The following is a 17276-nucleotide window of genomic DNA, read 5'->3' as shown; positions in this document are numbered from 1 at the left end:
CTCATCAAAACATCCTTTAACGTTTGTCAAAACAGCATTTCAAGTAAATTCAAAGCATAATTCATAATTCATAGCATAATTATTTAGCATTACAGGAATGAAAGTTGTTTGGCATAAAGCTGAGCAGACCACAATATCCAAGATAGCAGGTAACTCAGAAAAAGCTAATAAATAACATTCACATCTACAGGTGTGTGCACAAGCTGTACATCAAACTTTCACTAATATGAAGTATATTTATTCTCAGATGCTTACAGGATCATAATGCACAGTTCATTTGGAAATATTAAAAATAGTTTTACCTATTTAATCTTGCCAATGGGTGGAGCTAGATTGCCAGAGAACCCTGTACAAACAGATGACCACTAGTACTCAGTGAGGCTTCTATAAATGCTTTCTTTCCTCACAAGCGAGACACTTAAGATAATATTCTTTCAGATGTGCTTAATGTCTTTTATTCTTCAAACCCCCATAGCTTTGATTTCTGTTGTCTGATCCAGGTTAAATTACAGCAGACTATCTTCAGACCCTAAACATGGCTGACACACTCCACGTTCCATGTTGCCAGGAACAGAAAAGTACTTCTGCAACTGTAACTTGGTTGTGTGTGTGTGTAATTGAACACTCATTAGTACTTTTCTTATAAAAAAAAACAAAAAACAAACAAACAAACAAAACATAGGGAAGTGAGCAGTTATTCTATATCCACTGAGTATCTCTTTCCCCCACCGAAGCCATTTGTTTAGAAAGAAGCACAAGACTTGAGATTTACATTATGAAAATTTCTACACAGGCTGACCAGTACATTGCTGAGTCAAAAAGGAAGAATTGAGAGATGTAGTTCTGAAGCTCTAATTAAATAGTGAATAAAAAACAATATTAAACTGAATTTTACACGTGAACTTACCTCATGCAGAGCCTAGCCTACATAAAATCTGTAAGAACACAATCTCTTTCAAGGATAAAGATTAAAAACATTGTTATTTTAAAACAAGAAAATGTGTTATTTTAGAAAGAGTTGTTCTCAATGGCCATGTCTAAACCAAAAGCACTGAGATTTAACAACAAGGAAACCATGCATGAGGTTTAAATTTGCTACTTTGATAAACATTCCTACAGGTAGACAGCAATACAACTGCATTGACAGGGTGCTTAGCACTATAGAATTGTCACATTTTGAATAACATAAACCTTCTTGTTTCATTTATGAAATGACAGCAGACCAAAAGCTTTTAAAAATTATTTTGATAGAAAAACATGAGCCTACACTCTTTAAAAGAAGAGCAGAAGTATCACTCAGCACACAGCACCCATCATAACTCAGCACACATACATCCTTACACCAGGCCAGACTCAGGATGTCCAAGATACAAGTGACACCATTGCAAATAGTCCATGCACTGTAACTCCAGGTTTCCTCAAGTCCAACTGACTGACTCATTTTGTAGTGTTTCACATACTTCTTATCAAGTTCTGAACTATAAAAAAAACACTTACAAATTTTAGCATTAGAATAGTTACAAGATGCTTTGTATGTCAATTTCAGAGACTCCTTTCTGCCAATCAAAAAAAGCATCCCCGACAGATTACCACTGAGAGAAATGAAAAATGCCACCACAATATAGATAGGTTTTTTGCTATTCAACTTTTCTGCCTGCTCTTGGAGTTGAGATAAGCCATAAGGAGCAGTAGTGATAGTAGCAAATACATCTTCTAGTGCAAGTCATGTCTGATAAATAAAACAGCTGGTCAGTAAACGTACAAAACAGAAACATGAGGGATAAGCACTGTCTTCCAGCTTTACTTCAAAATGGCTTCTAGAATTTACTCTCTCTTATATACTAGTAGTAGTTTACTGGTTAGCCACCAAGTACTCCAGACAGGCCTGATAATGGGATTCTGTAGGAATATCTTCAAAATTGGAATGAGACACCATATAAATCTACATGCTAGAACACTACCAAAGTATTAGGAAGAGCAGGTACAGTAAGTAAACTAGCACCAACATAATAATTCAAGGGACAAATCTAGTACTCCTACTTGTATGGAGTATTTCCAATGGATTCACATGGAAGTTCAGCATTTTAGAAACCCTGCTCTACACTGCTCCAGCTGACTACACAAGAGAGTTCTAATTTGTGTATGAACATATGGCAGAATCCAGCTGTCTACTTACATGGGGAAAAAACCCAAGTTGATTTTATCATGTTCACATAAATGCATTTCAGAAACAATAAGGTACTACAATATCTTTTATTATTTTAAAAACAGTTTTATTCTGTATATTTAGAAACGTGTAATTTTTAATAACTGCAGAGAAAAAAAATCAGCCACACCTGAATAACTAGTAACTCATTAACAGAATGCAGTGGTATATTATCTAAACAGTAGTAGTGCCATTGTGCCGTAATAAATTGTCTATTAGTAAAAAAATACATTTCAGGGCACATAGTACAGCATCCTTATGACAAATTACAGTAGGGATACTTTTCAAGAATTTAATCAAAGTAGAGAATTCCGAGTTATATTCTTTAAATGCAGCACTTAAAAAGGTAACAACTTTGTGCATTTTTAAAAAATGTCCATGTTCATATATTGTAGAAATGCTGCTTTATTGCTGCAGATGTTAAAGTTCAAGGCTCAAAAGGTATGAGAATACAAAGATATCGTTAAGAAACTTTGTTTGTTTTTATATATATTTATATATATAAAAAGGTAAAGCTTATAAAAGTTAATTTACAAACCAAGAACAAAAGTGGTATGCACGCATTATATACAAGCAGTCTATAACATCTATAAATTTTCAAATGCATAGCAGAAAACATACCATCATTTTCTTCTGGTTCTCTTCTGGCTGATGAACACAAACAATACTCTCTAAACCAAACTCACAAGTGTTTTGTTTTGTTTTTTTTTGTTGTTGTTTTTTTATCCTCTCCCCAGTCTTTCAGGATATATTAGCTAGGTAAGCACAAAAGCCATACAAACTTAATACAGAGAACTATGAGAGCTAAGACTATTAAAAACATGAGGGTAAGGCATCCCTGCTGGTTAATGGGTCTGTAATTATGTGGCTAATTTACAAATCCAGAGAGGCAACTGAACCATAGTCATCCCACATGCTTTTCCCCCTCCCCCCTGTTCTCAGTATTTCCATATACAGCAGTAGATGTGTTTGCATTAGCCTCTCATCAGAGGAAAACATCTAAACTGTGCTACCCCAAGTTGACTGCCATGTCATCGGACATGTACACCAGAAGTCATTTAAAAACTAGAGACCAAAACATAGCCTTGTGAGTTACAAACACGCAGTCATTAAAATGCAGGCCAAATTCTGTGTTTTCACCAGTGGAGTATGAACAAAATTCAGTTCCTCTGAATATAATTCCATGGTACTTTCAGATTTTAAACAATGAAACACTACTAGTGTCCTTAAGAAAAAAAAAAAAAAGAACAACAACAACAAAAAACCAAACAAAAACCCCCAAAACCCACAAAAGAAGAAACAACAAACCAAAGAATACAAAGCCTGCAAAAACCCTACCTTGTTCCCGCTGTACACTCCCTGCTTGTGGCATGTATTTTGACCATGGCTCAAAGAGTGTACTTGCTAAACCACTGTTAGTTAAAGCAAGATGCTTAAACACTAAGGTCCATTATCACTTATAGAACAGTTAATACTTGATAAAGTGGTTCAGTTTATATGTAAGGTCCATCTCAGTTTCACATTATTTACTCAGTCAGCTAACTTAATATTTAGAAGTGATCAATTAGGACTGAGACACAGTTTGCTCCAACAAGATAGTTTGGATCCCCGGGAAGAGACTTGTTCTGCCAGGTTTTGGGGTCACCTGTGGGAGGAAAACACAATGCTGGTGTTTAGTATCTGCTGTCAAACAGTGAACATCTTGAAATAACCAAACTTTTGGACAGGAGCTTTTAAGATCTGAATCAATACCTGTTGGGTTTTGTTTGCTTTTGTTTTAAACTTGCAGTTTTCATGTTGTTAATGAAAAAGTAACCCTTTATTTTCATATATTGTATAAGATATAAGTAATTCAGAACAGATATTGTGGCACTCAGGCATTGCTAAATATAAGCCCTTCTACTATACAGCACCAACATAGCACTTGCCATTTGAGAAATATTAAATTATTGTCATTAACTACCATAATTCACCAGCCTTTCTTAAAGTGCCAGAAAAAAATAAAACAGTTTACAAACTAATCCAGGCAGGATGCATTTGAAGTTTCTTAGAACCATTTTGAATGCAGGTGAGTCAAATCAGACATTATGTTGTCTAAACACTAAATACTATAACAGACTGGTAGTTTTAGTTTCTATTATGAAAATTATTTTAGATATGAATGTAATAATTTTGCAGCTACATTCAAGACACTCATTTGAAAGCCTGAAATACTGACATTCTGGAATGCAGTTAACTAGTACATGTTTAAAAAAAAAATCTTTACAACAGATCTTATACAGATCATGGTCAAGGGCCCTCTCACCAGAAAAGTTACATTCCATCTGCAGTCAGTTCTGGATAAAGTATTCTCAACTGGATAAAGTATTCTTCATTTACACACCTAAAACCACTACTATACAAATAGTATACACTATACAAAAAGTGCCATCTTCCCACTACTACAACAGAACAGTGTAAAATGCCCTTAAGTTCTCTTCAGCCTTCCAGATAAATTATATTAAATAGCTTGGCCAAAACATATCTGCCTTGAGCAACGTGCAACAAGTTAGAGAACCTAGTCACACAGACTGAAAACATCTGAGAATGGAAACTTCAAGTCATTTTCTTGAACTCATGGAAACAAAATGAAGTACACAATGCACTGAGTGATGGCAACACCTGATGCAGTGACAAAGAATAGAAGTGGCCTGTCAGAAGATTCAAACAAGTTTCCTGCAAGCAGATAAGACTACTTAATTCAGTCAAGCAGCTCAGTAATGCTGGATCATTTTTCATTTTATAGATGCAAGAATTTAATTCAAGACTAAATTATCCTAGAAGGTAAAGCAGGACCGTAGGACTACCAGGTCCTAGTCCTGCACATGAAACAATGACAGACTTTTTTTCCAGCCTTCCCTCCTAAATACATATTAAGGATTAGACTGTAGTCAGTACAATCTGTAGATGTGGAGGATGGTTTCCCCATACTTACATACAACTGTTTTAAATAAAGAAAATCCTTCATTATTTTTTACTAATACATTGTGGCCATAAAAGGCAACTTACCCCCCTCTGTGAGTTTTAATACCAGAATGATTCAAGCTTTTGAAGGGGTTAAACAGTAAAATATAGGCGGCTTTAATGTGTCAGAAAGGATGTTAGTAAGTGCAAATGAATGTCACTTTTAGGACAGAACATGGATACATTGAAAAAAGATGAGGTAGAGCAGACAACTGAAGAGAGAAAAAACCCAGAATTGTATAAACTGTCATGAAGTCACCTCAGAAAATCAGAGTCCCATAACCAACTAATTTAGAAAGAGAGAAAACAATTATTTATTTAAGACACAGTATGGTCTACTTACATATCATAAGACAGAATTGCCTAATTTTAAAGTTTGTCTCAAAAGAGCAATGTTATGATATACATCCCATTTCAGATTAACAGAATGTGGTGTTATATTTACAGTACAGAAAGTGTTAGGGTTTAAATATACACGTTCTTGCTTTCACCCACACATGCACGCACACACACATCCCACTTTGGAAAGGGAGAAAAATCTCAGTAACTTCAGTTTACGTTAAGATTATTTGAGCCCTCTCCCTTCACTTCAAGTAAGTTCATGAACGGGTGCTATTAGTTACAAAGGAAGTATTGTGTCACTTTTGTACACAGTTGTGGTATCTTTTGGGACCCTATTGTAGACAAGTCTGTGTTTTAACACTGCCATGTTCACACACATTGTTAAATAGATGCATGCAACACATGCATAGAATAGCTTATAAAAACCAACTGAGAATTATTGCCATTAATACCTCTAGGTTATTCAATCCCCAGCAAGGGGGTTGATGCTTTAATCTTTCAAAGCATCAGTGCTTTGGTGCTGACAGTGATAGATACATTAGTGACAGAAGATATGCATACATGGTGGCTTAAATGCTGTATACAGAAGTACATCGTTCAGTCATTATTGAAATCATATGCACACATTAATGGCTTGAACTTTCCACCATAAATGTTGAAGATAGCTGAATAAACCCGTAAGACTTTTTCCCCAGACATGCAAACATTCCTTTTCAAATCTCTGTAACTTCACAGCCATTTCATGAAATTGCTTGAAACTTGCCCAGAATTGTCAATTAGGCTCCTCACTGACCACTTCAAGCCAATGCATTCTCCCTCTCATCCCAAAAAGCCACAGTGAGGTAAAAATGAACAGGTAAATTAAATTGCAATCTAGTTGCAACTTTTCCTATCAACCAGAAACTTCTGGGTAAAAGGTGGTAGAGGAGAAATAGGCAGAAGCAAGCAAGAAAAGTCTTGTGGAAAATCCAGCTACATTAGAATGAATTGTAAATGCTTTTACTGAACACTATAGTTTTCTTAAATGACCCAATTGTTAGCATCAACTTGCACACATGGAAACAGTTAACAAGCGATAAATCATGATTTATGAGCATGCAGTTTGTTAAGATTTGCCAGAGTCCTATATGGTTAATTAAGCAACAGACAAACACCAGTTATGTTACAAAGGCCAATCAGAGGTACATAGTCATTTCCTCTCAATTTTAGTGCGACTATCATTTCAAGTGTATTCAGCTGTAGCAGTCCTCAAGAAAGAAGACAGAATAGAAAAATACGATAATATTTAATAGACTTGAGATATTACTCTTTTTCTGCTATCATGGCTTTAGCTATGAATTTGCACCATGAGTAATGTAAGAAAGACATTTGTAATGAAAGTGAAATGTGAGAGTTTGACACAAATACAATGATTGAGTTCTTCATATTACACAGCATCACCTTTAGCCAAATCAACTTAAATTATACGATAGCACCCAAAAGCCCCAAAAGGACAGAGGGAGGACAGCATACCCGACGAGGAGTCGGAGGATTTTAGAGCAAAAGACCAACCATCAGGGGTCATAGACGCACAGTGTGGCAGGCGCAGCTCCACTGGCTTCAGGAATTTTAGTCCATGAGGCCCACACATTACCAAGGGGCTGAGAAGTGTTTCGCCTATAGTTAAGAGAGAAAAAAAATATTATTAATTCATCCTGAAACAGGTTTGAAAGTATTACAGTACAGAGCTATTCAGCAACTTAGCTTTAGAGAAAAATATGAACATTTTGACCTGTTAGAAAAGAACAGCACTTAGGAGGACTGCCTCTGACAGTTTCTTTCAGAGCACTCACAACTTCGTAATGGAACATATCACAATCTCAATATGAAAAAGGCTAAACAAGTCTGACAATTACATCATGTTGTGATTGATTTTTTGCCACTAATTTTTAAGAAGGTGCATCTCAGAGAAATTCCCCAACTCTGTAGGAAGGTTTGTTCACGCTTTGCTTCACTCAACAGCTGCAATGCTGAAGCAGAAGCTTGTATGGATTAATGGCACACTGGGCTGAACAGAGCCTTGAGCAGCTCAAGAGCCTATGACCCTTATCCTAACAGGCAAGGGGGAAAGCATACAAACACATGGGCTCCACTTTTAGCTTACAACTCCAAGTGCTAACACAAGATTATGCAGTTGAGAAACATGCTATGCTTAGTTTATAAAAAAAAATCCAATTAACTGCAGATTGCAAGCAATGCATGAACTGCGAATTAATGAAATTAACACATAAATTATTTACTTCAAGAAATGAGGAATCTGACAGGTCAAAAAATGCATGTACAGTGGACAAGTGGTATGAAAGACAAGACTTACTTTGAAGAAATTGCTCAACTAAGATACACCAGTCTATCCTTATTAAAAAGACAGTCAGCAGTACACTTAAATGATATAGCATTTAAGACTTGTTTTTCAACTGTGAAGCTGTTTTCTTTAGTGAAATTGAAAACAAAAGAAAATGCTGAGTACTTTCAAGTGTGGAAGTAAATTCCAAATATTTAACTCAAGTCAAATTAGTTGGAATTATGTGCTTTAGATTTCTTTTGTTCCTAAGTTGCTCCTAACTTCTTAATCTATAATGCCAAAAATAAATCCTTCCACTTTGTAAAGGAATAAAAATGTCAAAGATGGTTAAAAAGTAATTTAGAACTTTCCTTTTGTGCACTAAGCTTTAATTAACTTTTTTTTTCTGCAAATACTTTTATTTCTAGTAATCAAATACTCTCAGGTTACAATTCAGGGCCTCAACATTGCTTAAAATGTTAACATTAAGCAGATTATTTCTTCCCTTATACTACTTCCGAGATGTATATACTATGTATCCTCATATACAAAGAGGTGTTCTATATTTAACCATATTAAGGTATTGTTACATTCTATATTGCTGTTTTTAAGAAACAATTTTAAGTGCCATAACTGTGTACAGCACCAGCTCTTTACCTTTCTCTTTGTCCAAAGGTGGAAGTATACTGTTGTCTCTGCAGACTTTGAAATATATTTCTTGCTCTATTCCCTCTGGAATGGCTCCTTGTGGTATAATAATACTAACTCCAGTCTCTATAGAGCTCAAAACACCACCATTGCTGTTAAATACACCTCTTGCTGTGGCTACTACAGTGTGTCCATCTTCTTCCTCCTCATCCTCGAGTGCTGAAGGGCTAAATATAAGACAGAAAGCCTTAGCAGGTTTATCAAGATTTTCTTCCTGCAAGTCAGTGGCATACTGTCATCCAATGTCCTAGTGGAGAACACCCTAGAGAGGCTAGCACTGATTTTAACTATTAAATGTGTCCCACACTCTGTTGGTAGAGGAAAACTCAGATGACATTAATTCAAGTTCTGGCATGAGAAGAGAACATTTTCAGAAAAATACACCACAAAGGTTCCAGGTTGCCAGGATATAACTAAAGAGAAACATAAATCATCATCAAATGGCTAATTTGCAAAGATTTTGGATCTATTTCTAAAGATTTCCATTCAAAGAACCAGTCATTTCAAAAATTCTGGGCAGTTTACAAAACTATATAGCACAAAACATCTCAGGTGCTTCAGAACAAATAGGATTCATTCTACTCATCTCTACTCATCTCAGAGCTCCTGAAACATCAAAGCAAGATTAAGGCTGGTTTGTGCATTATTACTTTGAAATCTAAGAATAATAAAACACTGTTCTACAAATATAAGTAGTAAGCAAGTAAGCAGATAGCTTACGATTGTAATATTATGTATTACTCAACACAGTTCTTAAAGTATATCAGGCAAACATAAGCCACCTTTAAGAAGTTTTGTTTCACAGGAAAGAGAAGCAATATGAAATGGCTAAAGTGACTTTCTCTTACAACCAGTATTTTTAAAATATCCCTTATATATAAGTATCATAGGGTCCCTCTCAGAACACACAAGGTCAATAAAATGTAGTGCAGCAGCTATCGTTTGAAATTAATTCCACCTTCTAGAAACAAATTGAGAGGACAGATGATTATTTTCTACCAGAAAAATTATAATAATAGCATGAGAAATGAGAAAGAAAAGCTGAAACACTTTCTAATAATAGGATGCAAGATGATACAGGGACAGGTATAGGACATAATTTAAATATCTATCTGAACACTCCTCAATATCCTTTGGTAGATGTTTAGAATCACAGTATAAATCTTTCAACTATAACATGAACAGAAATTGGAAGCACAGTTAAAAAGATTTTTAAAGGTTTCACAGATGAACGCCTACACAGGTAACTAAGGAAAAAAAAAACCAAACACAAAACAAAACAGCAGCTTACCTTACGGGAATGGCTTTAGGCACAGCATTAACATTATTTGGTTGATATTTAGGCTTGTCGACCTGTACAGCAAAGGTATCCATTCCACTATCAAACTCAGGAGGCTGCGACGAGCTGTGTGCTTTCAAAATTGGTTGAGGAGAATTTGGAGACTTTGATGGCAGCTCTGGTTTATGTTGAGCTTCATTTGGCAAGAGATTATGGTTGAATTTAGGGCTTTCAAATTTGCGCTCAAAGGGCCTCGCAGCACTGGTGTAAGGTTTTGTTGTAAAGCGGTTGTAAGAAGGAGTGACTGTTTTCTGAACCTGCTCAGTTCCATTAACGGGGCCTTTGTCAGGGAAACTTTTCTGAGGATAAAAAGTGGACTGCACAGTGTCCTCTCTAGAGGATCTGAAAATTGCTGGCTTGTTCTGAGGTGGAGGAGGGTCAGAGACAGAGTTAACTGCAATGCAAATAAAAATACCAGAATCCATCAGTAACCATGAGAAATTTCTAGTCACATGCTCTATAGCACAAGACTACATTTTAGTCAATTCCTACTGTACTATATAAGATAAATATAGGTTCAGCTTAGCTTCCCTTACATCATCTTTCCTACTGTATTTTGTATGTTCAGGCAAGTTATGTAATGTTTCATTAAACAGATATGTTAGATGCAATAGCATGACCTTTCAATAAAAAGGTTAGACTGATTTACAATGTGACCAAAAAAAACCCAAAACAAAAAAAAGAAAAAAACCCCACCCAAAACTTCATATTAAAATACTATCATGCACTTGCATAACTGGAAAACTTACTTTGACAGGGAAATCCTCTCAAATGAGAAAGAGAAAATGTAAGATTCTATTTTTCAAAGCCTACAACTACTACTCATACCTAAGGAATTGTGGATCAAAGCATAGAAAGGTGTGCTTTTTTAAGTACTGGAAATGTTACTTCATTACCTCTGTGACCACTAAATATGGTACAGAGAGTTGTAGCAACTATTAACACCTTGAAGTTATGGTTTCAGACAGGACAATGGAATTCAGCAAAACAATCTCACCATAATAAAAACTATTTTTCACCAAGAATTATTCCAGGTTTTATGTAGAGAAAACCAGTTACCAGTGTAGAAGTACTGAAGGAACCACACAAGCACCTGAGCAGTGATACCTGTTACTGCATGGGACAGACAAGCTATACAGCTGCTCACCTTCTGAAAGTGCAGGCTTGTGATGTGCTGGGAGAGACAGGATAGGACTATTAATTGACTGAGGTTGAGTGTACTGGACTGAAGGAGCAGGAGGAGGAGTTGTAACTTGAGAGATTGGCTCATAGCGTTTTTCACCAACAGGCCTATCCATTGATTCAGTATCAGTTGGCTTCCCCCTGTTGAAATAAAACCCCAAAATATTTGACTTTGGTTTTCTCAGGGCTCTGAGCTCCTGTGTTCACTGCTATTTCTTTCTTCTATGATGACCTGATTTCCATCTCTTCCTATAAACACTAAAACACATTTTTCTTTAATAGCCTGTCTCAAGTATAAAAACATTTATTGATAACCACAAGAGATTAAGACAACATTGAATCTTCAGAAGATTAGTAACACAAACCATGGCAAACAAAAGGCAGATGACATTTCAGGTGTATTTGTATAATTGCCTTGGATCTTAATTTTTCAATTTTATTTTGGGTAATTGCAATGACAACATTTTCTCTAATTTAGCATATGTTACAAATGAAAATATAAACCCACTTTTTAGGGGGAAGTGGGTGAGTTATTTTTTGAAAGCATAATCAGCCAATATAATAATGGATTCCAGTACAGATTTTCTAAATACACCTAGTATTTGAACAATGCCATCTTAATTAGAAATGTAATCAGCTTAAGCTTCACTAGCTTTATGTGCATAGTGTAGGTAACTTAAAAAAAACTTATTTTCAGAAGATTTGGCTCATGGTAGAAATAGTTCAGGTAATAATTGATTTCACAAATACCTATAATTTTAGACTACAATATATTGCACTTGCTTTCAGAATCAGTGTGTTTCATTAAAATTTTAAGTGCACATAATGCCCGTGATGAAATGTAACAGTGAGAGGACACCTGAAAACATCCTCACATCGATAACAGTCTTACCACTTGATGTTCCTTTTCAAGTAGTCATAGCTAGTGTAAGAGCCAAGAAATCTAGGTGATGGCAAAGCAAACAGCAATAGAAGAATGAAAGAAAATAGTCATTCTATCTTGAGCATATTATTTCTTCACACTTATGTTAGCCCTAGCAGTTCTCATACTATGTCTTTGAAACAGAGACATTACTTTTAACAGTGATGTGTCTGGTTAGAGCTTTACCATATATATACATACAATGATCAACTACTACATTACATGAGATTTTGTCAGTGAATTAGGATGCAAGTAAAAAAATTGACAGATACTGAAATAAGAATGAATTTACACTAAACCATCTGTTACAATCTATATTAACAAAGTTATTCAATACACTGAAAAAATGAACAAAATATAAATTCTGTATTTTAACAATTATTCACTTATGCTCCCATTTGCATTACTTTCTTCAGTCTTAACATACACAGAATGATGATGGTTTTGTATTGCAGACCATGTACTGAAGGTACCAGAGCTCATTAGCAGAGCCGATGCCATTAAATGCTTCTGACTGCATTCAACAATTACTAAAAGGACATCTCAGAACATAGTTTATGAGAATTAGAAGAAGCAGAAAACCCTAAGTATACTGACTTTCCCTTTATTTCCAACACTTCTCTCGCTCATATGTTGCAAGAAAATACATTTTATATTAGGACTGCTTTTCTTCATCCCTTCACTTTCTGTATCCTCATAAAAATTTAACTGGCAACTAATTTAGACACCAACAGTCTTACTGCTTCAGAGGAATATGTTATGAAACTAAGAAAAGGGCTGATCATCTTTGGAAGTCTGCCTGATGACTACTCAAAATGTGATGCTCAGTGAGCTCAACAGCATCTTTATGAATGCACCTCTAAAATCAGTGTTGCAGAAGATCATTTTAGATCTGCTGTATAAGCTGCTGTTCCCACTGGTTTTACATAAAGCCATTCATCTAACAACCAAAGTTATTACTCTCTGCTCTCTCACTGCTGTCTTTATTTCAGGTGTGTAGTAGCTGCTTTCTCGAAGAGCTGCCCATCAGAAATCACCACTTCCCTGAGGCTCATTAGCCAGGGGAGAGCAGCACTACCAAAGCCAACAGAAAAAAAACACAGTCCATGCCTAGTCAGAAAGCTGGTAAGCAGTTCTGAGAGATGAAAAAATGAGGAAGGGTAGCATGTTTAGATGGAGGGAGCAGAACAGAGATGTGACAACACAAACACAAGCAGCACAAAGTCGTGCTTAATATGAAGCACATTGTTCTGACACAGGCTCCCGACCAAGGGTCAGCCACAATCTCCACCACATTACTCAGAACCTGCATGCCATGGAAGTGGAACACAACAAAATGCTTGCTTGCAACTTGCAAACGTACAAGTGAATTCCTCTACTTACTGATGTGATGCCTTCTAAGCTGTTTGACACTTTCTTTTTGTTAGAAAGCCACTAATTAAATTTGAAATTAAGTACTAAAATGAACCACTGGACAACAGATTGCCTTGGTGTAAAACAGAAGATAGACTGCACTGCTGAACTTCAGTTTCCACTCAAAAAACTCCAACTCAGAGACACGCAAGAGCTCAGCTAGAGCAATTTAACAAGCCAGCACAGGACACTTACTTACTGCTTCCTCAGACAAGGCTGGAACTCATCATGTGAGCACTCTTAACCCTACTCAAGACAAAAATATAGATAAGCTACTTCATTCTGCAGGTAACTACACTGAAACAGGCAGGAATAAATTTGCTACTTTCAGCCTCATATATTGCTTCAATTAAAGCCAAGGAAACATGTTCATTTACAAGTTCTGCTATTTTCTCACATCAAGAGAATCTGTTAGTCTACAGTTACTGACAACTGTAATGTGCAGATATAGATTTAGTCATACAAAGCAGCTTTAGTAATGGCAGAAGTTTTGTATAATGGTGCAAATAAAAACAACAAATTAAAAGCATAAACAAATCTGTACACACATAAAGGGAAAAATATTTTAGTGACAAAGAACTTTATATAATTTAATGTTTACCATTAATTATTTAAAACTTTAAAAGTTCTAGCTATTGCTCATGAATAAATAAGATGTGTCCTCTGTTCCCAGAATACATTACACAGATTATGCAGGAGCAAAAGATTGCATAATCAACAGTTCCTATATCGTCAAAATTTATTTTTAGAAGAATTTATTCACAGAATACAAATTAACACATGAATTCACTGCAAAAAAATGAAAAACAAGTAGCAGGGTACAAACTGGAAGCTGGCAAAAGGAGTCCTAAATATTAATGCTTTCTGAAGACAACTGTTTTGTGTTTCCTCAAAAGGACACTGCAGTATGCTTCTAAAGGCAACACTGTCCAAGGCAGTAGTTTTCTTGTTTATCTCTTCCCACTGACTTCCATTAATATTTTACTTTGTCTTTTTGCACTGGACTATTCTGGGAAAATTTTCTTCCCCGTGCCTGTCCCTTTCTGTTAAGGGTTCTTTCATAAGAAAAGCCACAGTACAATTTTTTGTCCCCTGACATATGACACTATCAGCCTTAAAACCAGTATTATCTTATTCCTCTGAAGCAGTAAGACACCTTCCTGTAAGCACAAGCCCTAAAGTTACACACCAACTCAACAAAAGTCGAACTGAACAGCCAAAAGAACAGAAGCACTGCAGCAGGCAGAAGTGGTATGTAGAGGTATGAAAGAATCTCTCTCAACTATTAGCTGTTCTGCAGCACAAATTCTATCACTGTTTGCATTTCTCATGATTTTCAGCATGTGTGACAACACTGTACAGGATAACAAATGCACAACAGAAACTTACAAAGCTCCCTATTTGAAGAATTTTACAATCTTGACAATTACTTGATGAAAGCTTACATTTCTCCCAAAGCATTCCTTTTACTTATGTTGGCAACACAGTTCGTGCCTAAAGGTCATCTATGGGTATCTGTTTCTTCTATGTGGGAACATAACTAAAAGCTAATGCATTGCACTGTGAGGCCAGCCAAGTTTTGGGGTTTTGGTTTTTTTACGGCCTCTTCCTCCAATGCCCAGAGAGCAGGACATATATATCTATCTTTCCATCAGAAGACACAGGGCAACTAAAAAGGAAGGATAAAGAGTATCACTGAGAATGAGAACTGGTTATAGATTATTATATGCATTCCTTCCTTATCACATAAAAATGTAAAATACAAAATAGTTACCATACGTAGATCTCTTATTAGAAAAAGAGATGAATCCTTTAAAACTTATCAAGCTTTTGGAAAGATTCCAGTTCACAGAGTAAGACATTAGAGTTGACAAACAGTATTATACAAATAAGAACAAGATTCCTGTGTCCTATCCCAAACCCTTTAAGGCAAGCACTAGAACAGAATTGCAGGAAGAACAGCTTGCACACACACACCTCACACTATAAAACTTCAGCAAGCTAGTTCATTATTTCACTCTAAAGATATAAATTAGATTAAGATTGCTGGCTTTCATCTTGCCCTGAATAGTCCAGATTTCAAACAGGAATGCAACCAATGCCTTAAACTAAGAAAAAAACCCAAAAAAGCCCAAAACACCCCAAAACCAATCAACCAAAGAAAAAAACCCACCTGATTTTCAGCCTGCATATCAGGATAGCTTTTCCCAGTAACAGCTACACGTTCTTATGGTTTGAAACAAAACCACTTTGGGACATTTAGGTAACTGTGGAAAGTATTCACTAAGTATCCTTCAAGTTAGCCAGTTCTCTACCAGAACTAATTCTGTGTATGAGCTTTCACAAAATTTCTGTATCAAAATGTTCCAAATCAAGGAAGCAGAACAATATGGGAAACAGATGTTTCCATCGACAGATGTAATTCTGGCCTCAGCAATATTCCCTAAAGACTCAGTTTCCTAACATCAAAATATGGCTATCATGTACAAGCCTCTCTGTAGAATAAATGCATGCAGAAATGCAATACACCAAAACCTTTGTTTGGAAAGGTGTTAAAGCTCTCAGTATTAGATTAAGAAAATACTTTGTCATGCTCTGTTAGTAAGTGGTAAGTAAAAGTAGCAACATGTTGAAAGTTCTGAAACATTAAAAAATTATTTAATTTACCACAGCAAGATGTTACACTGTTGTGTTTTCAAATTAAAGCTACAACTAAACAGAAAAATTGAATTTTTGAACACAAAATAGTACCAGAAACCCCTGGAACTCCACTGAGGGAGGCCAAATTTCTGGTGTATTCCTAAATGCCTCTCCTCTTTTTTCAAAATGAAAAAAAAAAGAAATTCCCCAAACTTACTTAGAATAATTGGTGAAATTCAGCTGATTCTGTGAATGTATTGGTTTAGTGGGCTCAGAATGATGGCTGGCAGGAACCTGCACAGATGGCTTGTTTTCAAAACTCCTGCGATCAAAGTATGAGAGCTGTTTTCGGTAATACTCCTCATCTTCTTCAGGATCATAATGGTTTGAACGCACAATGTCTTCAGGTGGCTTCACTTGAGGTCTCTGTGGTTCTGGGGCCCTAACCAAGAACAACAATATACAGTTGCCTTGCACAGTTGAACAAATGCACGTACCCAAATTAAAATTCTATTCAAACCTAGATAGTAATAAAGCAACTGAAACTTAATTCTTAGAATTGTGCTCTTTGCCTTTTAGCCTACCCTGCATGGAAATTAGCTGCAATACAGCATAAAGAACATAAATCCTTATTCCCCCTTTTACCTCAAGTTTTTCCTTTTGTTTTACTTTCTAATTATCTCAATTGAACATATGAAAAAGGAAGATGAGATACTGGCTAAGTTTCTCCCTAAAAAAAGCTGAAAAACGTACTGTGTCTTTCCCCTGCTTCCCAGCAATTACACCCATAAAAATAGACTTCATGGCCTGCCCTACTGTTGACAGAGAAATCATACTGACACACATCTCTTTACTCTGCAGCTTCCAATTTGAACCACAAAGATGTTTTCTGAATATTGTAATGTCATAGTGAGAACTAAATTAATCAGCTGTGCATCTACCTGTAAGTTGTTTTGTCGTGTTCATACTGGCTTTGAGGAGTTGGCTTTGGACCACCCACAGGTGTGAGTGCAGGCTTAGGTGCTAGTTCTGGAGGCTGTAAAGAAAAGCACAATGTATTTGCTTAGATTCTAACATTTAGAAAGACATAGCACTTTATGAGCGGGAAAATTAAGATGGCACCCCCATCCTTCCAAAAGGAAGGACAGAATAAAATACTAGTGAAAGGTAACTGCAGGAGTTTTCAGCCAGGCAGGATCCT

At 36.0% G+C, this 17276-nt stretch overlaps 1 protein-coding gene across 11 annotated transcripts in view; it reads right to left on the bottom strand.

Moving 5' to 3' along the window:
• Positions 1-2252: 2252 nt before the first annotated feature.
• TJP1 (tight junction protein 1) overlaps positions 2253-17276 on the bottom strand; it is a 155223-nt gene continuing 140199 nt past the window's right edge. For 8 of the 11 annotated variants that reach the window (XM_030456645.1, XM_030456648.1, XM_030456653.1 and 5 more), the window contains 7 exons: positions 17017-17111; positions 16293-16517; positions 11066-11241; positions 9871-10312; positions 8529-8746; positions 7064-7207; positions 2253-3851 (listed from right to left, as the gene is read on the bottom strand). In XM_030456645.1, coding sequence (XP_030312505.1) covers positions 3757-3851; positions 7064-7207; positions 8529-8746; positions 9871-10312; positions 11066-11241; positions 16293-16517; positions 17017-17111 — 1395 coding nt within the window. In that variant the 3' untranslated portion in view covers positions 2253-3756. The remainder of the gene's footprint in view (positions 3852-7063; positions 7208-8528; positions 8747-9870; positions 10313-11065; positions 11242-16292; positions 16518-17016; positions 17112-17276) is intronic. The other 3 variants (XM_030456647.1, XM_030456655.1, XM_030456646.1) reach the window with 2 other exon arrangements.

This window comes from Calypte anna, chromosome 10 (assembly GCF_003957555.1).
Source record: "Calypte anna isolate BGI_N300 chromosome 10, bCalAnn1_v1.p, whole genome shotgun sequence".
NCBI lineage: Eukaryota > Metazoa > Chordata > Aves > Apodiformes > Trochilidae > Calypte > Calypte anna.
Note: the sequence above shows the minus strand (reverse complement) of the source record. Positions and strands in the feature narration are given on the sequence as shown.